Source organism: Leptopilina heterotoma, unplaced genomic scaffold (genome assembly GCF_015476425.1).
Source record: "Leptopilina heterotoma isolate Lh14 unplaced genomic scaffold, ASM1547642v1 Lhet_232, whole genome shotgun sequence".
NCBI classification, from domain to species: Eukaryota; Metazoa; Arthropoda; class Insecta; order Hymenoptera; family Figitidae; genus Leptopilina; species Leptopilina heterotoma.
In genome coordinates this window covers 1151078-1176348 of record NW_025110949.1, presented here as the reverse complement: position 1 = coordinate 1176348, position 25271 = coordinate 1151078, and the positions used below count along the sequence as shown (strand labels likewise).

General features: G+C 27.6%; 2 protein-coding genes across 2 annotated transcripts; both read left to right on the top strand.

Moving 5' to 3' along the window:
- Positions 1-1134: 1134 nt before the first annotated feature.
- LOC122502508 lies at positions 1135-2875 on the top strand. The gene is made up of 3 exons (XM_043612609.1): positions 1135-1181; positions 2090-2209; positions 2696-2875. The coding sequence occupies exons 1-3, from the start codon at positions 1179-1181 to the stop codon at positions 2873-2875; spliced, it is 303 nt and encodes a 100-aa protein (XP_043468544.1). The 5' UTR covers positions 1135-1178.
- Positions 2876-2938: 63 nt separating this feature from the next.
- Positions 2939-25063, top strand: LOC122502507. Its single transcript, XM_043612607.1, has 3 exons — positions 2939-3159; positions 4136-4252; positions 24961-25063. Exons 1-3 carry the CDS (start codon positions 2939-2941, stop codon positions 25061-25063), a joined length of 441 nt encoding a protein of 146 aa, XP_043468542.1.
- The last annotated feature ends 208 nt before the right edge of the window (positions 25064-25271 follow it).

Here is a 25271-nt window from a genome sequence, read left to right as displayed (position 1 = left end):
GGCTATCAAAAATTGTTAAAACATATTCTTATTGGTCCAATGACAAAAAGGATTAATCCGTCTTTAATTTGCGACCAAGAAACAAAAATTAGGTCGAAAATTATTCAAGTTATGAATTTTTTTGAACATATTTCGATATTTTTGTTTTTCTGATGCGGGCGGGTGAGGACGCTGTCTATTAAAAATTTAATAAAATAACAATTTGCAATTGTTTCATTTTAAAAGGCGATAATCCTTTTTTTCTTTTCTATTAAAAAAAAATTGTTAGAAAACTGTTTGAGTTTTGAATTTTTTTATTGCTTTTTTTAAAGTTTTTATATTGATTTTAGTTTGCATAAGTTACTTCTATCACTGCGATTATCTGAAGAACAAATTTATTACCCCAGAGTGTGCCGCGTGGTGGTTGCAATTTTGTACAGTCCTTTTTAAATTTTTTTTTTAAATTTGTATTCGTAATTCGTAATAAAGTGGAAAAAAATCGAAAAAAGTTCATAACTCGAACAATTTTAGACCAAATTTTTATTTCTTGGTTACAAATTAAAGGGAAATTATTGCCTATGGATTCTTCTGATGGCTGGTTTTCGGCGGGTCGCTTGTTTCACCGAGCTTTTTTTGTTAATTCTCTGACATTTATTTTTACAGAAAATCGTAATTTAAAGATTGATATGTTTTTGGGCCATGCGCGTGGATCCGTACCGATAATTTTCGACGGTAGTGTATTTTCAATAAATTTGTTATGTTTGATAAATAAGAATAATACTGTTATTATGACTAAAAAATTAATAATCTAATTAAATCAAGATGAAACAAATTAAGAAATACGTGTCTGAAGTGTAAGGGGCAGAGCCTCCCTAGTATTTAAATATAATAAAACTTAAAAAATGCACATATATGTATTTTAAAATTAATTTTTAAGTCTTAGCTTATATTTTTATCATTTTAAAAATTAACTTTCTTCAATAAGTAAATATTATTGAATATAATTACATTATACATAACATAATTTCTATTGTTTGTACAATTACTGGGTCCATTTTTCATGTTGCAGTGCATGTTTTAACATTTCCTTCATCCATATGTAGATTCTTACTTTCCTTTCATGAGCCTCCGTGTCGCAGTTGATAGAGCCTTTGTTTTATAATCCACTTGTAACGGCGGCTTGCATTAGAGACATCGTAATGGTAAATAGCAAAATAAATTTTCTTCGACAGGTATTAATATCCCAAGTATGTATGGTATGATATCAGCATGAATAGCATAAATAGTTTTTATTAATTTTAATTTAAATATTTTTTTAATGTTTGGTAATAATGCGCATGTGAAATTTCAGGGAAAAATAGAAGTCATGATGTATTGCGTTCAATGTATGTTTAATGTATATTAAACACACTATTAAACACTATGTGCAACACTATTTATACATAATATTTGATAATGATTTATACATAATATTTTTGACAGGGAAGTAACAAATTTGTAATCAGCGACCCTAAAAAATTATAAGAATCATTGCACTTTTGTTTTTTGACGGGTCAGTTTTGCTTGGGTGTGAAAGGGTTATAATTCAAAACTGGATAATAATTTCGCCAAGATTTTGTCATAGAACGGAATTCCTAAAATTTTCAAATCTTTTTCATTATTTTTGTCATGGATTTGGCTGGATAGAGACGTAAACGTCTTTAACAAGTGTTCTGGCATGAAACATGATTTTTAAAATGTTGAAATAGTTTACATTTGCTTTTGCCTGAGTAGAGACTTAGGTGTCATTAGCAAGTGTTTGGTATGGAAAAACTGCATAGTTTGAAATAAAAATTAGAAGTTATTTTTTGACTATTTTGTCAGCCATTTACCAGTCTGTAGTAAATGTTCGTTAGGAAGCCTGGGTATATATTTACCTTGTCTCAGTTTTTTTTCGCTAAAAATTTAATTCCCTCATTGAAACCTTTTCTCAGGCTTGATCATTTCTACCCAAAATGTTCTTAGAAATGAAAATTGCGTAAGCTAGCCTTGTATGTCAAATTTTCTAAATACTTGCAGGATTACTTTTCAATGTTACTTAGGAAAGATATCAATATGTTTTGATTTTTAGATTTTTGGTCTTTTAAATGCATTAGGCGACTTCAATTTAACGATGGAGTGTGTTTCGCCTTTAATATTCGCTATCTTTTGTGCTGCAATATGCCTTGACTCAATAAATTTTAGTAAAAAGGTATGAATTATTTTTTCTATTATTATTGATATAGCACAGTGAAATATAGTGCATCGCAGTATACTGCCGCGAATTATAGCACAACAAAAAATGCTGTCGTGCTATATAGCACCATGCATATATTATTAAAAAAATTACAAAATAAGAGTCAAAAATAGAATTCTTATTAGGGTTCCGTACAGGAAGTGTAGGTGTGCTGTATGAAATTCTATTAATTTGAACAAAATATTAAAAATGTTATTAGCATTGATTGAATAGTAATAGGGGCGCTCGGTGTACAGGGCAAACTCTGATTTTCCTCATAATTTGTCATTTTGTTGTCTTAGGGGACATACATAAGAATACATAACATAATAGGGAAACATAATTAGGGGACATACATAACAACATGCAGCCTAGATTTACAAATCTATTTCTTATGAACTTAAAAAGAAATGTTTAAGTAGATCATAACTAACTCATAAATTATTATAATACTATTTTCAGTTGTCGGTTTTGATAGAAAAAATAGAGAAAGATTGGACAACCTGGTCGACAGAATCAGAAATTGAAATTTTGAAAAAACACGCAAGAGATGGAAAAAATTTCAGAATGATTTATTATGGTAATAAAAGTTTAAATTCAAATACAATATACAAGCTTTATGTGCCTTCAATATTAATTTAAAAAAATTTGTAATGTTCAGTTTGCATAGCTGGATCATGTGTAAGTTTTTTCTGCATGCCAGTAATGCCAAAAATTTTAGACATAATACTACCGTTGAATGAATCGAGACCACTGCCTCCAATACTCGTGACCGACTATAAAATTATTAATGCGGATGAACATTATTTTTTAACTTTTTTGCACGGTAACATTGGTTGTTTTTGGTTAATGATGATTCTAGTAAATACTGATACCATGTTTATTATTTGTACACAACATGCCTGCGCTATCCTAGCAGCAATGGGGTACATAAAATAATTATAAATTTCCTGTATTTTTGTTGAGGAGAATTATCTATTAACCCCCGGAGCATACACCTCTTTTTTCGAACAAGAAGCACACTGTAGGGTCATTTTGACCCTCTCTACATTTTTCATTTTTTACATTTTTTAACTAATATTTTACATTTGTACTCTTAAATAATGGTACAATAAAATAAATATATATATTCTATACTGTAGTTGGTAAAAAAAGCATTTTTTGCAAGTTGGTGCAGGTGATTTTTATTTTTTGATGATATCTAGACGACAACTGACTGAGTGGAGAATTATACTCGGAGAGCATTGAAATGTGTTACTGGAACCTAAAACAATTACTTTTAGGTCATAGGACCTCTACTTGTTACAATATTTTAAATAAATTTAAGTTTAAACTAAAAGACAGAGTCACACAGACCCTGTATGCATTCCGAGGGTTAAAAGTGATATGGTTTTAAATAAATTTATTAGAATGAATTAAGGATAGGGAACATAGTCAAGGTTGTCCCATTATCAAAGTGGGCCCATCGCAATTATTTTAGACGAAATCACTAGTACCACATATGGGCATGCTTGATGAAGCTTGTCTTAGTGACACCTAACTTTTGGTCCCATTAGATTTTTAAAGAATCGAGAGTTATTCTTTTTGTGACCTCAGTACATTAACAAGAACAAGTAACAAGTAAAGTTACGGGTTACTTTTCTGTAACAGTAACGTATTACTTTTTTGTATTTGTAACCCTTTACTATGTTCCCATATTTAATATTATACCGATGACTTTAGAGAATAAAATTTAACAAGAAGATTAAAAATGTTTTGCTTATTAGAAAACGCTTATTAAATTTAATTTAAGAAAATTAAATATACTATAGGGTAAACTGCCCTAGAATAAATATTAGAAGGCAGTCTCGACTACGTATTTTGTATTTAATGGATAAATTTAACTACGATTATTGTTTTTAGATCAAAATTGACAAATCTTGAGATTAATCAAAATTGTCCAGAACGAGACAAACATTTGAAAAAAGATATTGATTCTGTCATAATTTTTTGTGCTAAACAACACGAAGAATTAATTTTGTATGTATGACCTAATATATATGTTAACACAGACAATCTAATGTAACTTTTGTAGTACGTCAGGATGTAGTAATACATTATTCATTAGAAGACTGTGATTGTACAATATCACGCTATTTGGATATGAAATCTTGGCTAAATGACGCTGAAATGTCATGAAAACTGTGACATAAATTTATGTCAAGCGTAAAACGCCACTGTAAAATTGGTATTTGAAGCGTTTAAAGATTATTACTTACAAAATTAATGATATACAGATTAACTATATAAGTTTTTAAAACCAGGAACACAATTTTTATAGTGTTGTTATGAATTTAAAAGAATATCATACCCACTGTTTGAAGATAATGACATCTTTCACAAAGGATGAATAAGAAAGTGATTAAAATCAATTATAAAGTAATATATCATAATTTATTGCTCTTTAAGAAGTGTAATTAAAATTACAATTATTATTTAACGGTGTTTGACGGTCTCTTAAACTTTTCGATAATGTGCGACTAATAGTTATCATCCAACAAATACGGCACTGGCCTGTTTAATGACGTGAATTTGGTAAACAATCATTTTCTAACAAATGTTTCTCTGTTCACAGGCACTTTTTACAAAATCTTCAAACAAACCGTTATCACAAATGTTTTTAATCAAATGAATTTAAATGATTTTGTAAATCCATGTGGAAACGCGGTTGCAGAATTGGAAATACCAAAGCAATGTAATATAAATCATATAGTCAGCTGAGCCTTTGCGCTCTCTGCATGCTTCTGCCCTCTAATGACAAATAGCCGTTAAATAATAATAATTGTAATTTTAATTACACTTCTTAAAATGCAATAAAATATGATATATTACTTTATGATTGATTTTAATCACTTTCTTATTCATCCTTTATGAAATATTTTATTATCTTTAATTAATTTTTTAAATAATAATCTTTACATACTTCAAATACCAATTTTACAGTGGCGTTTGACGCATGACATAAATTTATGTCACAACTTTCATGACATGATTTGCTTGTCATGACATGTATTGCGTGTTATACATTTTCGCAAGGGCTAAACCTCGAAATACTAAAAAACATAAAAAATTAAGAAAATGGCAAGCTTTTGAATCATAAAATCTGTAAAACACTATTTTTTTACCTTAAATGATTCACAAAAAATATTTTTTTAAATATTATTTGTAAATCAGAGGTTTAGGACCTGTATTGTACAATGACAACCAGTAATTTTTATCAGTAAAGAAAGCGCCCTCTGTAAAAGGAAGATACTTATATTTTTAAAATTTGAATTTTTTAAGACTTTTTAACACACACATTGATATGTAAAAACTTTTGTTCAATTATATTTTAAAACTTATCAGAAAAAAAAATGTTTAAATAACTTCCAATTTTAAGGCCTAAAAAAGTAACAAGACCCCTTAATAAATGCTTTGCTTTTTTGTTTTGCTTACATTGATCGCTATTTTACATACTATTACTATATATATAATTTTAATTTGTGTAGATTCCTAGAAAATTTACATAAATGTTTCTCTAAAATTTTTACGATGGGCATTGTCATTAACATGTTTCTGATAAGTGTTACCGGCTTTCAGGTAAAACGTTAAAACATTTTTATCACACAAAAATATAATATAGAAAAATCCACAGAACTGGGCGATTTTCACTTATAAAAATGAAAAACTTTGAATTGTAGGCACACTGATTATTTATGGTATATATTTGTAAGGCTTATAAGCCTTAGCCAATACCTATAGGTATTGCCTGAGATAATTTACCTAGATGGCACGCAGGCCACCTAGAAAATCCTATTAGTAAGAAAAGGACGAATATACATCAATCATTTTCTTACAAATAGAATTTTCCAGTTAATCCACGTGCCACTAGGACCCTTGTCGGATCCAGTTAAATTACCTTAGGTATTGCTGTAGATGTAGTTCCATAGCCTACTTTTGATCTAGGGTCATCCAGTGTAAACATTGTATCGTTGCAAGCCGTACAACTTACATATTCATTTAAACTTAATATTTATATTTTATATACTTAGGCGGCAACTGCAATAGATGATCTTGCAGAAACATTTAGATTTTCTGTTGAAAACGCTTCCCATATTTTTCATATATATATGATTACGTTACCTTGTCAACGATTAATTGACAACAGCGTAAGCCTTTCTGACTCAGTGTAAGTTTTTCTACTTTGATAATTATTATTATACCCATGTAAATTGAAAATCCCAAATAAGCTTTCATTTCTCTAGGCGTTACGTTTTTTACCATTATTTTCACCTCACACAGTTAATTTATTCAATAATTTAAAAAAATTATATTTAAATCTTTAACCACATAAAGTCCCCTTACGCTGAACTACTGAAAAAATGAGCCTTCACTTTTATAGCAAAGATTATTATATTAATAATATTTGTAACTTTAAAAGTTGTAAAATAAAACATGATTAGCTTAATAATTTGTCACTTACATTATTAATAAAAAAATTTAATTATAGGTACAAATCAAATTGGTATTTATTACCAACCAACTCTCGAAAGTCTTTGCTTATAATAATGAGAAGAAGTTCAGAACCACTTCAGTTTATTGTAGGGAAACTTTATACATTTTCAATGAGAAATTTTGGAATGGTAAGTATATTGTTTGGATTTACTAAAAACACAAACACATTAGGATTATGTGCTGTTTATTTCATGTGGTTTCCTGTGTTTGTGTTAAAAGTCTGTTTAATAAAAATTTTTTAAAAAATTATATTTGGAACTACGTTGTAAATCTTTTCAAATTTTAACAATTCTATAGGCGTAGCTAGAAAATTAAAAATATCCATAATCAATTAATAAATATTAACTTTTATTTAAAGGTAATTAAAACATCAATATCGTACTTCACCCTGCTTATTTCACTACAGTGAAGAAAATACTTGACTTCAAGAGAAAATGCGGATGAGATATCTATTTTTGAATTAAATTATTGGAAATTTTTCTTCGCTCTTTTCAAAAAAATGAAACATACGCACCAACTTAATACTCTTTTTTAATAAAATTATTAAGAAAATGTAACGTGAATAAGTAAAGTAATTTGAAAGATTTCACTTTGTAAATTAAACTGAGGCATTTATATTTCATTGTATATCCCGATCCTGTATTCCAGTCTGTATATTGAAAATTCAGTATTTTAGTGAGGTAAATGTTTAATCTAATTGTGGGGAACACGTGTTGCGATTTGTCTTTTTTTCATGTCGCTCATTAGAACCGGTTGCTCGTTTCTGCTCGCTGAGAAACCTAATAGACAATACTAAAGTATGTACTGACATTTTAAACTTCGAAAATTTTTTTAGTGGGTGCAAAAATCTAATAATTAATGTTGGTATTCGAAATTGCATATATAACAGAAAGGAAAGTCATAATTTGAAAGATAAACGTAAAGTTTGGAATGTAAATCTTATTTTAATGAAAGACATTGGATGTAAGGAAATAACAGGTTTTTTGTAATGCAATTATTCCTCATTTACGTTACAGTTGAAAATTTGCAAATAAGATGGACTTCTATAAAAGACGGTTTTGTTCGGTCACATAAAAGGGTCACACCGTACAAATATGATAAACAACTGCATTATTATTAAAAATATACAAAAATATAAGATTAATAAATTATATATGAACAAAATAAAAATAATTTCGAATATTAATTTCAGCAGGGCAGTTCAAGTTACCTGTCAACGTTGAAGGTAGGTTATCACAAAAAATATTAGATATTCGTCAAGTGAAGAGGAAAGAATCTGCTGCAGAAGAGTCACTTAAACTTATTTAAAAGATCAAAAAATTGACGTTGCTTTCAAAAACAGAATGTGTCTTCCTAAAACATTATATGAAAATGTAGTGAACTGTATATATATAAAACGTATCAATTAAATCAGTTTTATTCATATTAGAAACTATTAAAATTCGTGATAAATTTCGTGAAATTCCTAAATGCACTAATAGATTTAAGCCAAATAGAAATCAATTCTGACTTATCGCGTTTAATTTCTACTATTAAAGTGCCTTGTAATCTTCCAGTTGCTGTTGCCGAGAAAAGCGCATCGCATAATAAAAAGTCTCCTAATCCACTTCATGTACCTCTTGAAACTGGTAAATTTTCTCGCGTAGCTAAAATCCGCTTCAATGAAAATGCACATGACAGTATATATACACACAAAAAATAACGTAAATCGAGTGCCTTCAGAAGATGATTTCGCAAAGAAAAAGAGAAAAAAAATTGAATCTGTGAATAACGAAATTGAAAATGCTCTGGTGGAAACCGCAGATGAATTACACATACTTACAGGTAATTCGGATGATTACATGAAAATGAAAAATAAATTCATGCGAAGACAGATGCAATAAAAAATAAACTATAAGTTAGTTGATGCGTCTAAAGTGATTTTTGACTTAATTAGAAATAATAATTTTCAAAAATTATCTATGTATAAGTAAGGAAGAGAATTGTTAAAGCGCTACGTATTATCGAAGAATACATAGTCGTTGAATAATAAATTTATTACTACAAATAATTTTATGTAACTGCTTATTTTCAGATATTTTGTTAAGACACAATTTGTTGTCAAAAAAAACTTCATATTACAAAAAATATTATTGCTCATTACAAAAATGCAATACATCCAGTACTCTATCCTACACCCAGAAAAAATTTTATTTAAGTCAAATAAAATTTATTTGAGTTAAAAAAAGTCTATTTGTTTCAAAGCTCAATAAATGTATGTTATTTGTTTTAAATAATAATTTTACCCCAACAAAAACATCTTTGATGCAGAAGGTTCCGCCAAATAATGTTTTTGTAATTTTCCAAACAATTATTGAAATATATATATTTATATTATATAGTATATTATATTATTATAATAATGTACTATAATATAAATTTATTGATTTTATTAACATTACTAATTACATGTTTGAATTGTTTGAATTCAAAATAGAATGAGAAATATTGACTCAATTCGGACATGTAACACTAGTTTACAAAATTTAAAAAATTTTGACCCGTGGCATTTCACTGTCATTTCTTATGTAAAATTTCCTCCCGTATGCGAATATGAAGTCTGATATTAAGAAAGTAGAAGAGTTTTCAAGATATAGCTAAATTTCAATTTTTCGAGTTTCAATAAAAAGTGGAAATTGTACTTTGACGTACAAAAAAGAAAACCCGAAGTAAACACGTTATTTATAACGTTATTAACCGATAAAGCTAATCATTTTCTAAAATTTTGTTAAAAACTTAAAAGTAATGAGAAATTCCAAATAAATTCATCATTAGTTCCTACACCGTCAGTTCATTTAAAAAAAATTATAAATCCTTTTATATAAGAAATTAAATTACCTTTAATTTGCTTTAAAAAAATTGAAATCGATCAACTATATTCGGAAATAATGGGAAATTAGTGAATCCACTTTTTGTCAAAACTCAAAAATGAAATGTAGCTATATCTCGAAAACTGTTCTACTTTATTAATATTTGACTTCATATCCGGATTCGGGAGCAAATTTTACATAAGAAATGACAGCGAAATGCCGTGTGTCAAAATATTTGTTATCTATAATTAGTACAACTTTTTAATAAATGCATGAAGTAATTAAAAAGAAAATTGTTTAGAAAATTCTTTTTTTTAATTTTTTGGAGAAAAATCTAAATATGTTATAAAATAGGAAGTTGAACTTCATCGAGACATGTAATTTTTAATGAGAATCACTTAATATTTTTTCAAGCTTACAAAAATTGACTAAAAATTCTCAAGTTTTGCATTTTTGCAGTACATAATATTGTGTTTGAAATAAAATTAAAAAAACATTTTTGAGAATATTTTTTCGACTCACAATTATGATAATTGTCTCTATGACAAGTGCAGTAATGGACAATGTCAAGTTATAATCAAATAAGCAAAAAATATAATCATGTTCGTGAAACGTTCCTAAAACGTTTTACACTACAAAGAAGTTTTTGATAAATTTTAGCTTGTAAGTGGAAAAAATATTTTTTAAATTTTATTTTACATATGTTATCATGTACTTTAAAAATGTCAAGTTAGACAATTTTTAGTACCCTAAGTTACAACAATTGTATGAATCACTTTGCACAAAGTAACTCCACAAAATACGATGAAGGCAAATAAATAATTATCCTTTTAGGGCATTCTCCACAATATTTTCATTAAAAAATTTGATTTCGTTGGAATAATTTTTTTTGGATTCTGTATCGAAAAAAAATAAATACGTATTTTTTTATTTTATGATTTGATGAAAATTACGGAAGTTATTAATTTTTGAAGTTTAATGTTTTTTAAAACTGATTTTTCAAAACCGTTTTTCTCCCTCAATATTTCAAGTTAGAAAATAATATGACACATGAAATTTGTCGGAAATTTCATGAACTTTTCAAACATGCAATTATTAATAACGAATCTGCAAAGGGAATACCTAAAAACTTGAAATTAAACTTAAAAAGTGTTATTTCTCAAAGATGGACACTTTCGATTTTCAATTTTTTTCTCTCCACTTAATCTTTAGAAAATGAAAATTTTTTTCCTACTTATGAGGTGGTGGTTTTGTTTCATTTAATTATTATTTACCATATTTTTAATCTCAGTGCACGAATTTTTAAGGTACATTCTATGATTATATAACTAGTTTTATTCGATTTCTGTTGAATGTCATTTGTTTACTTTTTGTAGTAAAGTGTCAATATTATTTGCAAATTATATAATTTATGATTATTGTTTTAATAATTCGAAAGGATAGCAAGAGTGTTTAATAAAACACTTTATTTATAATAAATAATTATTATACAATTTGCAAATTATTTCGCACTTCCATGAAAATAAATAATATTGATCAACAAGAAAAACAAATGACATTCATTAGAAATTGAACGAAACTAAGATTTATTTACATAATGCAATTCCAGAATGCATGCATTTAGATTTAAGAATATTGTAAATAATAATTAAATTAAATAACACCACATTCTCATAAGTAGGAAAAAATTTCTCATTTTTTAAAGATTAAGTGAAGAGAAAAAAATTGAAAATCGAAAGCGTCCATCTTTGTGAAATAACACTTTTTAAGTTTAATTTCAAGTTTTTAGGTATTCCCTTTGCAGATTCGTTATTATTAATTGCATATTTGAAAAGTTTATGAAATTTCCGACAAATTTCATGTCTCATATTATTTTCTAACTTGAAATATTGAGGGAGAAAAACGGTTTTGAAAAGTCACTGTTTTTAAAAACATTAAATTTCAAAAATTAATAACTTTCGTAATTTTTATCAAATCACAAAATAAAAAAATACGTATTTATTTTTTTTCGATACTGAATCCAAAAAAAATTATTCCAACGAAATCAAATTTTTTAATGAAAATATTGTGGAGAATGCCCCCTTTAGAGTCTAGAGCCCCTGAGAATAGGCAACCAAACTTACATATAAGTATTTTATTAACCCATTAATGCCCATGGGCAGAGGAACGCAAATATGAAAAAAGTAACTATTGAAATCTTTGCATGGGGTCTAATAATAATTTTTGACGTTAAAAACTTTGTTTAAAAAATTTTATTTAAACAATTTGTTATAAACAAATGAAGGAAAATTGATTGTTATAAAGAACTGATAGCCCCATTCGATTCTACGCGAAAAACAAGACTTATTTTTGTAAAAATGTTATAAACAATTGCACCGAAAAAAATGTTTTCAATTTTAGACGATTCCTCTTCCTTTGCAGCATTTTTTCCTCTTATAATTTTTTTCTTATAAATTTACTGAACTATACACTAAATTTTTCTTTTTTAATTAAGAGGATTTTCCTCTTTTATATTTTCTATTAAATGTCACTTTTTAAACAGTTTGAAGCTGCGTTTGGAAAAACAAAAAACGACTTAAAAATCTTCTTTTTAGTATACATTTGTTTTAATTTGAGATGAATAATTTAAATCAAAGAAGAAAGATTAAAATTCATTTTTTAGTTAAAAAAAGTTTTAGTTTGTTTCAAATATAAACAACAATTTCTCTTTTTTGCAGATGAATATTTATATATTGAAAATAAAATGTAAAAATAATTGTTATGAGGAATTTTCTTCTCACTTTGAGATTTTATTTGTTTTGGTATAGCATACACTTATACTGTATAAGGTCTAAAAATAGTTTTTGACGTTAATAATTTTTTTAACAAAATTTACAGAAAGATTTGTGTTAAATATGAAGTTAATTTATGGACAATAAGTTGTAAAGTTACGTCAAAAATTAGATTAGATGTGAATCTTCCTTCAAGATTGTTCATGGTTTACTTCATAGTACAGAGAGTGAATATACTGTCGATATTAAAAATGTTTAAAATTGTAAGAAATTTTGTAAAGAGCAAAAATATAAATACAGTAAACCCTCGTTAACAAGAAATTGAAGGGACAGAAAATTTAGCATTTCGTGTTCGTTAGCATAATTCGTCGGGTTAGCGCAATATCATACTTATTCGACAAACAAGGCAAGAACATGCTTATTCAAAAAATAAAGTAAAAACAAATGAATTCGCAAATTAACCTTTTTATTCAGACTTTAAATTTCACTTTTGTACAATTGTTTTACGAATAATAACTTTTATTTAGTTTCATTAAGAATAATTTTTTAAATATTTTGTTTTTCTAATATGAAAAGTATTATTGAAATAAAATTATAAAATTCTTGATAATTTAAAGTCTGGCTCAAAAGGTTAATTTGCGAATTCGTTTGTTTTTACTTTATATTTTGAATAAGCATGTTCTTGCCTTGTTTGTCGAATAAGTATGATATTGCGCTAACCCGAAGAATTAATAATTTTGTTTTTAGGTCGATATTCGATTGTTTTTTTAACTCATTGCAATGTAAACACTATTTCTTGTATTATTTGTCGGAAATATGTTTTCATACTAATTGATCAAACGAATAATAGAATTATTACATTATCAAAAATATTTTAAGAGGTTTGCAGGTTGTACCACTTGTGTTATTTTTTAATTTATATTTATTTATTATTCTCAAAATTAAGTGAATAATTTAACTCAGAAATTACTGCATCGATAACTCGAAATTAAATCTCTCTTGCCTCTAAATCTCTTATATAAATTCACAAATAATAAATCTCATTAAAAGGAGGAACTGCTGAGAATAAAAATCGAGATGCATCGATCTCCAATTCCTTGAACGATTTAACAAACCTTTGACAACTTCTATTTTGAATTTCCTCAAAAGTCGGCGTCTCCAAATTTCCAATGAACTTCTGATTTCTTAATCATCAACCAAATAGGTAATTAAAGATAAATACTTCAATTTTAACTAACAGTAAGCATTTACTCAATATTAATAAAATCTATATTATAAAGCGATTAGATTCTAAGCGACGAGTGATCCACAGATCAGTAGCTTTCTAGAAACCTACAGCGAATTTGGGGAAACTACTTCATAATCCTTGTAAGATTTGAATTAATTTGACTGCAACTTTGCTTTAAACGTTGTTCTGATTCCAGATTTTTTAATTTTGTTAGAGTTGTTACCTATTTATTCATTTTTCTAGCGTCTTTATAAAAGATATAATATGATCTTAGACCTTAACAAATTTATCAATTCTCTCCTTTTTCTTTTCAGCAAACTTATCAAAACTGGAAACAGTAGTTCCCATTGTCCGTAATTTTTGTTAATGGTTGTTCAGGTCGCTTTTTTGGAAGTAGAATAGAATTATTTTTTTGTCAAGATGATTTGATTCGAATTTGGGAGTTTATTTCATTTAATGGTTTGTAGTCTGAAGTTTGTAAGTTAGATTTACGCAATAGGTTTTCAATTGTTTCGTCATCCTGTGATGGAAAATCGGTAATAGATCAATGAAAACCATGAGGTTCTGCGAGGTAACGCAATATTGGAGCTTTGGGTAGAGAAATTGATATTGGCAATGGGTTCTTAATAGTATCGCCAATCTGTGATGAGACATCGATAATAGATAAATGAAAAAAATAAATGGCTTTGGGAATATCAGCTTTTTGTAGTGAACCCAAGACGTATTTCCATTTTTGTCAAAATTACTGAAATTTCGTCGTAAATTTTCCAAGATTTTTTTGGATCTAAAAAAACATTAAATTTTAATAAAATAACTGCATTTTTGTTTTAATTTTAATCTAAACTTAATTTCATTAAAAATTTTATTGCATTCAATATTAGACTTTTACATTTATTTTGCGTACTAAATTAATTTAATATTGGTGTTTAGTTATAGTTTCCATGTTAAGAGAAGGTGGGGGGGGGGGGGTAATAAAATTTTTTCTAAATATCTGTCTATTTAAATTGAAATTTTTTCACGATCAAATGATACTCTGTTTTCTTGTAAATATTGTTTAATATGAAACCACATTTCCTTTTTTCAATTAAAATATTAATTTTTTTAACATCTATTTTTGTTTCAGTAAATTTTTTAAATACGTAAATTAAATGCTTTGTTACTTTTACAAAAAAACAAATTTGTTGAAATATAAGGTAATGTTAGGAACTTGCTTTTAATTATTATTTTGTTTTAAAAACAAAAAAGTTCGTACCTTTGCGTGACTGTACATAAAATTATATTATTAATTATTAGAAAAATGTTATATTTGCAGTTGTAGAAATCAAAAATATCTAGAAAAAAATTAAAGAAAATTATCGAGTTCTTAAATACTCTTCCTGGTTCAGCAGTTCCACAAGAAATCTTGAAATTTTCGTTTTTAAGCTATGGAGTTTTTAGAAGATTAACAACAGCAATTCAAGTACGATACAGTAATAAAATATAAAACATACATTTTTATTTTTTTTATTTTATGTTTCAAGTTTCTTATTTTTCAATTATTGTTTCATCATTTTACTAGATTACTAGAACCATATATATAACGACACCCGTCGCGCGCCCATTCCTATTCATTTGAAACAAAAGAAAACCGTAATTTAAGAACACAACAATTATGCAAGATTATTTATTTCACTAAGTGTGTTTATAATATTTAAATTACAAAGTAAAAACACTCATTTTAAATCATTCGACCGACAAAAAACAATCGCAAGGAGAGTGATATTCTAAAAAAATTTAATTATTTGTAACATATTATACCTTTCAAACAGCAATTTCTCTACGAAATTGAAAGAAATTTTAAAATATAAAAATAGCACTAGAAAGTTAATGAAATTCTATTTCGATTCAGTGTATAATATGTTACAAATAATTAAATTTTTATATAATAATTTTTTTTTTGTATATATCACTATCCTTGCGATTGTTTTTTGTCGGTGAAATGATTTGAAATGAAATGCCTCTTATATTATATTATAACATTAAAGATGTTTTGGTTGCGATTTAATTATTTTGTGATAAATGATTTATTACTATTATATTTATTAGTAAAATTAATATAATTTCGAAAATACTTTACATGTTTTTCTTTATAAAAATAATATTTACTATTAAAATTTAATTCTCAAAGTTACAGATGCTAAAACTGTAATTCAATTAATATATCACCTTTTTTTAACTTTTAGAGTTCAATTTGATACCTAAATATTCTTTAAAAAAACAATATAAATATTTTTTAAATAAAATCTGAGTGCTTGTTTAAGATTTATTAAAAAATATTAAAACATGTGAAGTATTTCAGAAATTATATTAATTTTAATATTTTAATCAAACAAGGCAAACTCAAGACTTTTTTTAACTGATTCTAGAAAGTTACTTAAATTTCTTTATTATAAGTTTAATTTTTATAAGTTCAATTGCTGAAAAATAGATTATGTTTTAGTGACTTAGACGGAAAAGGTGTTTATTTATTAATTGCAATTACTTACAAAAAGAAAAAATTAATTTTATCACTAAAAAGTAGTATTTTACATAATTTTCAAAATCTTACCTTTGTCCTCCTTATCCTTATTTTAATCACAAAATTTTTTTTACTTCTTATCACTTATGATATTTTATATATATATTTTTTAATGTTTTGTTACTTTTCACTTTTTAGCATCCTATATATTATGAACAATATTAAGAATGATGAAGAATATTTAAGAAAAAAACACGTGTTCTTCACTTTGTAATCTGTAATATTCTGTAATACTCTGTAATATTCATCACATATCGTATAATACTCTCACTCGACCACGTGGAATAAATTAGAACCTCAAAACTGCGCGCGCACGAAAATTTGAAATTATTTCAGCCAATAGCGACCGTCATCATAGTATTTCAACTAATCGCGACCGTTATCATGTCATTTTTACAACCAAAATCACGACCGTAACTCTCAAACTCCAGCCAAAAAATATTTGTTTTTAAAGATATTATTCTTTTTTATTTATAGGGCGAATTTTACATTTCTCAATGAAAATTACAACAAAGATAATAACTCTATTGATGAATTACAAATGGAAACTCTTCGAAGAATTGAAGAGAAAAACAATTTATTTTATAAAATTTTAAATATGTGAGACAAAATACTACCAGAAAATAAAGTGTTGCGTTTCAAATAAATCAAGGGGTAATTCAAAATGAAAAGTAATAGCTTGAAAATTAGCCAAAATTAAAGAACAATAAGTTATGAATTGTAATTATAATGTTTTGAACAAAACAACTTAAACTACCTAAATAATATGTTGATTTCCTACTTTGTAACTGTTAACATTTTAAATTATTTAAGTGTTCTAGCCCTCCAAATGCAATAAAACTAATTAGAAGTGTAAAGTAAAGTAAGATTTCATTGTATGCCTTTCGACTTTTACAATCTCCTCAAATATATTACTAAACTTTTCTAACTCACAAGCTCTTTGGGCTCCCTACTTTCGCAAAAAACTATTTACCACAAGCTTAAAACAGCCCTTCACAAAAAGTTTGCTATATAGTGGACATATTTCTATTTTAGATTTACTTGCAGTAAGCTTTCATGCTATCTGGAATGATTATAGAAAAGAAATAAACAGATGAAAACTCCATAGAACCAAACTCGTTGTGTAGTTTAAAAGTAAAAGTAGCTTACAAATACATATTTTTGTAGCATAGGAGTAGGGGTGATAGGAGGAACTAGCTGATGCTTTTGAAAGAGAGAAAACAGTATTCTTTGTATCCGCGAACGAGAGGCAGGACCCGATTGTGTGACGTGTTGATAATTTTAAAACAATGCCCAGTCGTGTGCATATTGTGCAAAAATCACTGACGAGAGCGGATAGGCACAGAAGAAAGACTTTGTTCATTGAAATCAATGGGATAGGTCGACTCGACTACAAAACAAAAACTGTAGGGTTGGGATGGAGTGAAAAAGGATCAGGGACATTTTCTGTTTTGCGTTCAATTTTAGTGATAAAACATCTTTTCAAAATTCCAGTCCGTGTATTTCTTTTTTGTAATACACATTTTATAACAAATATTACTGAAACTGATTGATTATTGACATTAATCTATTTAATTAAACAGTAATTAATTTTGTTAAAAGAAAGTTATAAATATCTTTCTGACGATTTATACACTGAAAAAAACTTTAATTTTTTTCTAAAACTTCCCAGTTTAGAATTAGGTACTAGCCAATGCATCTTAAAAATTTTGCTTTAAATTTGAAGTAAAATTTTTATTGTAAGAAAAATTCAGTTTATTATTTTTATATTGAATTCAGTATTAAATATTACAATACTTCGTATTTGTAGAGGAATATAAAAAATAAAAACAATACAAAAATTATGTTGAAAAGTTATTTTCAGTAAAACCATTTTAGGATAATTAACCATAAGATTTCTGAATTCAAAATTAATAGTTTGAAAATTAAATTTGGGATAAAATTTAACAATCTACTGTTCACATTATTGTGTTCATCCCACCCTCGATCTTTTAAAAACCTTAATTTTTTGACGGATGAATCCGCGAGCTTTTTCCCTTTTTTAATTGCCAACAATTTGTAAGGAAAATATTAGTTTCGAGCGAAACCGTATTAAAAACGCTTCGTCTCCGCGATATACTCATACAAAGGGTCTACTTCCACAATAAGGTGCTGGATGCTGATAGTATTAGGGTTGCAAGCGGGTGCATACTCGATGGATCACGGATCTGAGGTCCCGATCAAAGCCCTGTAATTATTTCCAAATATGAAAAGCGAGACGTAGGATTAATTCCTGCGCGAGATTGATGTCAGGGATCGAAAGAGGGCTTTCTTTTGCATCGAATACATACTTGTTTGGGGTGGAATCGTAAAACCGGATCGACGATCGATTCCGCCTCTCTTAACGAGATTCCAGCCTTTCCGTCACTCAAATTAAGAATAATAATATGCCAATAGTGTGCCTAATTACGGGTATCGAACTGCTTGATGCGCCTACAGAGGAAATCGAACGACCTATTTGCACTTTCACATCTGAGGAAAACAAAACTACTTCATAGAGCTTCTTAGATTTAAGTCATATTATACTCATTAAGAACATTGAATTTTATTATGCATTAATTTTATTAGTCGATTCGGAATGTGCATTACGGACCCAGATCTCGACACTGTGCGCAGTACAGAATTTAAATTTTTACTCGCATTGATAATTTTAATTAATAATTTCAATAACTCTTTTATCTTATTATGTTCTAAACAAAATCAGGTTTTTTCGAGGTTAATGTTATGTGATTGAGTTAAAATACCTAAAGTATGACGGACACAAATCTCTTAAATTTTTCAGCTATGTCAGACGTACAGCTCATGTCTAACGAAGACGGCAATGATCGGTTTAAATGACTTGAAAGTTGTAAACAATCATTTTCCAACAAATTTATTTTTGGACTCAGACACTTTTTACAAAATGTAACATCGTGTATACTAGATACATATCTTCTAACTTACATCAGTACATAAGATTTTTTAAGTCGTGCAGAAATGTCAAATTTGGACATTATGCTAAATACTATTCCAATTTTTATTTAAAAGCAAAATAAATTTTTTATAGTATTTACATATTTTTATATTAAGTTAACTAACTTTCAACTAAAAATATCAAAAATCACGAAGTTAACAAATACTTTTAATAAAGATATAAATAGAGAACTTTAAATTATGCCTAATCGGTCAGTGACTTTTTCGTTGGACTGTAACTGTAGTTTGCACATAAACAAGACATTTCAGGGATCATCGAACACATTTAAACGAATGTATATTTAAAACATAAACATTGGATTTTTCCAAGCAGTACGTGATAAGACTATGACATCACAGTAATATTTCTTGAATAATTGAGGGCATGGAAAGCACATCCGACGCTGCACTTGAACATAAGTTCTTGCGTGAGGCAGCCTCCTGCTGGACAAGGAACTCGCGCGTAATCACAGCGTCGGTTATGCTTCCCAGGCACTTAATCGTAATATTATCTATAATATTCCAGAGGCGCATGATTATTCCCCAAATGTCATTTGACCGAACTGTCATTTTACCGAATTGCATTTATCCGAACTGTTATTTTAACGAAATGTCACTTTTGCGAATCGACATTTTTAGGAAATATCATTTTTACAAATTGTCATTTTTACGAATCGTTATTGTTACGAAATGTCATTTTTTCGAATTGTCATTTTAACGAAATGTCAGTTTTGCGAATCGACGTTTTTACGAATTGTTACTTTTGCGAAAAGTCATTTTTGCGAAATATCATTTTTACGAATTGTCATTTATGCGAACTGACATGTTTTCGAATTGTCATTTTTACGAAATGTCACTGTTGCGAATTGTCATTTTTGTGAAAATTGCTATAGTAAACTTGTATGCATATATAGATTTACTATAGCAATTTTCGAGAAAATGACAATTCGAAAACATGTCAGTTCGCATAAATGACAATTCGTAAAAATGATATTTCGCAAAAATGACTTTTCGCAAAAGTGACAATTCGTAAAAATGTCTATTCGCAAAAGTGACATTTCGTTAAAATAACTGTTCGGATAAATGCAATTCGGTAAAATGCCAGTTCGATCAAATGACATTTGGGGAATAATCACAAAAAATACCAGTACGCAATGCAGCAAAAATAAACCTCGAAGAGGACATTACATTCTATATTATTTAAGACTAGCTAAAAACGCGCGCTCTAGTTTCTCGTTCTTGTGTATGTAGATAATTAACAATCATGCCTATTAACAATAAAAATGAGTGCACATGCGTAATCACAAAAAAAGAATTTATAAAAAACTGAAAAATTTGTGCAAAAATTATCATGGATGTCACAAAATGATAAATAAAAAATTCCAGGCTTTTCTCAGGATTGTCCAGGTCAATATTTATAAAAATCCAGTTAAAAAGTAAAAGAATTTCTGGCTGAATAACACAACTTCAGCTATAAACTTTTTTTTAAACTTTCAAATAAAAAAAAGTTAATAAGAAATAAAAACCAAAAAATTTTCTTTCTTAAGAGATTTTTATATGGCAATGAGATAAAAATTTTTTTTTAATTCTAAGTAAAAATTTACTTAAAAATCTTTAACACGCAAAATTTCAGAAAATTTTGTTAATTCACAAAGATAATAAACTGTTCCTAAACTATGGCAAGAACAATAACAAGTAATATCTGTGCCATCAAAATTAATTTAATTCACAATTCATAAAAAGAAAACCACAGCCGAAAATTAGCAGAAGATGAAAAAAAATTTTTTTGAGCATACTTTATCTTCTGTTTACTAACAATAGTTAGACAAAATTTTTTTTACTAGTCCCAAACTATACCTAAAACAATTTCAATAATTATCTAAGTCATCAAAATTAATTTAATTTACAAATTAAAAAGTAACCACAGCCGATAATTAGCCAAATATGAAAATTATATTTTGAGCAAACTTTATCTTCTGCTTACTAACAATTGTTGGTACAAAATTTTTTTGCTGGTCTCAAACTACTGCTAGAACAATTCCAATTATAACAATTATAAATTTTCTTTTATGCAAGATATCAAGTTCCGGTTGGTACGAAAATGAATTTTGACTATTTCTCTAACTTTTTTCTCATTACGATTATAGGTTTGGATAAATATTTGAGAACGTTTTTTATGATTTTATGAATTTGATACTTTCAACATTTAAACTTGCTGTGAATTCAAATTGCCAGAAGTTATATTGTATGCAAAATATCATGGCCCATGCTTTCTCTGATAACTTATACACCACAAGAGTATGAGAGATCCAGACTACTCAATACACTCTGGTTAATGAGACATGTGGTGAAATTTATTAATATAATTTACATCTGGAATAAGTAGTTAAAAATTTTATAAAAAATGTTTGATTAAGTCTTCCAACAAGAGCATTAAACTTTTAGTAAGTTTGGGTGCAAAAAAGGTTTCTATGACTTGTAAAAGCTGTATCAGCAAGCACATATGCGGATGTTCTGATGGTACTTTTTCAGATACGTGGAATGGAAAATGTCATAAAAAGACCACATTTGCATGTCTTTTTGGCTGAGCGAATGATCGTGGATGTTTGAATATTAGAATTATTTAAATTTTGCAGATGGTTTGTTTTTTCTCTAATTCACTGTATGAAAAAACAGAAATTTTACCATTAAGGTAATCAACTGTGAAAACATTTTCTTCAACAACAAATCGATTGATTATTAGGTTCAAGGTCATAGGACCTACTCCTAATAAAGTATCATGCATAATGTTGAATATTTTGTTTTTGGAAAGTTTAAAGAAGCGAGAATTTTAAAGGCAGCATTTATCGCGAACTTCTTTATCTTTTTAACTTCTTTCTCAATTTTTCCGTTTTTTTTGTGTTTTCAATTAAATTTAAATATTGCTCATAAATTTTTTTAGTTCGAATTTTCTTAGGCATAGTTTCACCTGAAAGTAAATTATTTCTACTGATTATGCCCATTCTGCAGAATTTATTTGCTGCTGAACTTGGAAAATTATGTAGGTACGTCGTGTACAGCTAAACCATCTCTACAAAATGCTACGACAGTTGCTCTAAGAACAAATTTTTCTTCATTAATGATTACGACAACATCTTCATATTCTAAATGCTCAAAATTATTGAGAAATGGCTTTAAGATTTTTTCGTAACTATATTTTTTTCACATCCGCGGTGTGACATTTATATAAAACGTGTATATTATTATTCTTGGAATTCATGTGGACAGGAAAGTTTTGTATTCTAACGTACCAAATGCACAATTTGTGAAAACCTGCTTTTGAACCCAACGGATTAACAATTTCTATGTCATCACAATAAATTTATAATCTAATTGCATGTTTTAATATCTGCAGAAATTCATTATTTTTAAAATGATTCCCATCCATAAATCCACCTATGATATCGCTTTCGGATTCTCGCTCATACAAAATAGCATGCATCACATTAGTGTTCAATAAAATTAAAGTTAGTGTTAACAATGAGAACATTTTGAAATGTTTTAAACAAACCCTTTGGTAAATTAGTTCACGTATCTCTATCAAATGTTTGATCAAATATCAAATTTTTAATATTATTTTGAATAAATAACACAAATACTGATTTTTTTAATTGCACATTTTATTTTTTTTGGTGAGGTAAGATTTAATGTAAGACGTAATTATCGAGTAAAAATTGTAAACAATTTATTATAATGAAAATGTTATATAAAAACATTTTTATTTATGTACATCATTGCTTTTGATTGTGTCTGTTTGTTAGAATCTGGGAACTGCTTACTGTATTCTTTAATAACTTGCAGTTAATACTGCTTCTTTTTCTCGTCTCTGGTAATTAATTTATTAAAATCGGAGCTTAATTTGACACCTCTCTCTGCCACATCATTTATTACTATCGAATTTTTTTGTAATCCCGCTACCAAAACATCATCACAAGATGAAACATCTGCATGGTCAATATTAAATAAAATTGACACAAAGTTTGTTGAACTCAATTTCTTTATTCCACTGTGCTGTTGTCGCCTGCTGATTATACTTTTTAATCAACACCCACTTGTGATACAATTTTCAATGTTTTTGTGTAATGTTGATCATCTCTTGTCGGTAAGCGTGCTTTTCTCCAAAATAATTTGACTTCTTGCACAGTCAGTAAAGCACCTACATGAATGGTTAGTTTTGCAACATAATAGTTGTAAAAGAAAACCTGTAACGCTTGTAAAACGGTTGGCAATTTATTTGTAATAATTTGCCTGTCGCGTCAGTTTATTTCAATTTAATAATAGAATTGTAATTTTTTCCTTGTTTGAACATTTATTATGGTAAATTTTAACTAGTTGAAATATTGTGAACTGTTCTGAAGAAAGATGCGTTTAAGTAAATGTAGGTTATGTTTGTGTTTGTTTATACCTGGATCATACTTCAGAATGAGTGCCGAATGAAAAGCATTTTAAAAGAAAATGCAATTAAACGGAAGTCAAATTAATTCTTATTTTCACATGGAGCTTTAATAGAAAAACTAGTGTCACTTTTCACTGCAATTAAATAAAAATTGAAAATCAAATTTATACCTGTAGTTTGAATTCCCATATTTTCAAACTGCTTGCTAATTGAATGCCACATTTTCGGTTTAGTAATTTGATCGAAATGCACAGTTATATTTAATTGAATATCAACAATGAAGTTGGATACAAATGAAACAGAAGTGACAAACTAAATATTTTCTTACAGCACGACAGATTTTAGGCATTTTACTGTATAATCTTGTTTTTCGTACCTTTATGTTTTGGCAATTCATATTCTTAAAAATAAATTATTTCCCGAACTATCAATGGCAGAATTTCAAGCCGAATATTATAAAGTATTAATTTACTTATTCGGATAGTGTACACAAATTTACAACAGGAATTCAGAATCGTATAAAAATAAAACGAAGAAAAGAAAAGCTTGTCAGAAAATCGCTAAAGCCATGTGTTCTACACTTCTACCACAGGAAGTGTATTAGTATTTTTGGATTTAATATTACGTAAAATGTTTATTAAACTAAATGTTTATTATATACAATTTACAACACATTTATTAATTTCTTGTATTACAGTAAACAAAAATTAAATTTTAATTCAATAAAGATTTTAATTATTGACAAAATTTTTAAATTCTTATTACAAATTTTGAGTTTCCAATAAACATAATTTTCATTTAACATCTTTTATTACACAATTAAAATTACGTTCCTCGCGAATTATTTAAGTGAACTTTGTTTTTTTAGTTAAAGGATTACAAAAGCATGGGAGAAAATAAGAGATGAATATAGGCAAGAGTGAGCGAAAACAAAGAAATATATACCGTTGGGATCGAAAGCTCCAGAGGAATATAGTGATTTTCCCTATTTTCAACCCATGATATTTTTAGATGAATGTCCTCAAAAATTTGAAGTACGTATTGTCAAAAATAGCACAAATAATGTTAATACGAAATTCAATTGTACATAATGTTCCAACGCTTTTGCGAAAAAAAGAACATATAAAAAGCAAAATTTTGTAGGTTATATTTTTCATAACACATTTTTTTATTTTACAAAATTAAAAAGAATCCCTTACTCAAGGTATATACGGAGATAACAAATATAATCTTTAAGATTTTGGTTTCTATATCTCTTTCTCCGTGACGTGTCCTATTTTATATTCGAATTTTTCAAGGAAATAATTATTAACATTTTTTAAAAATAATTAAAGAATAATATTTAATTTTTTCCTATACGTAGAAATGATGATGATTCCTGTAGTAAAGTGGCAGAAATTGAAGACGATGATTCCTCTGATGAAGATGACACTAACCAGAATACTGAGGATGAAAGTGATATGTAGGAAGTACTGGAATCTGAAGAGGTATGACAGGGGGTATAAATTTTCTCGAAACCATAAATCATTGAATAGCCAATCAATCCACAAAAGGTTTATTTTTTTTTGATAATATGAGTAAACTTGTACGGTAGGGTGCAAAGATGACTTTTTAGTTTGAACGTGTCGCACTCATATGTTTCCATGGAAACATATGAGTGTGACACGTTCAAAC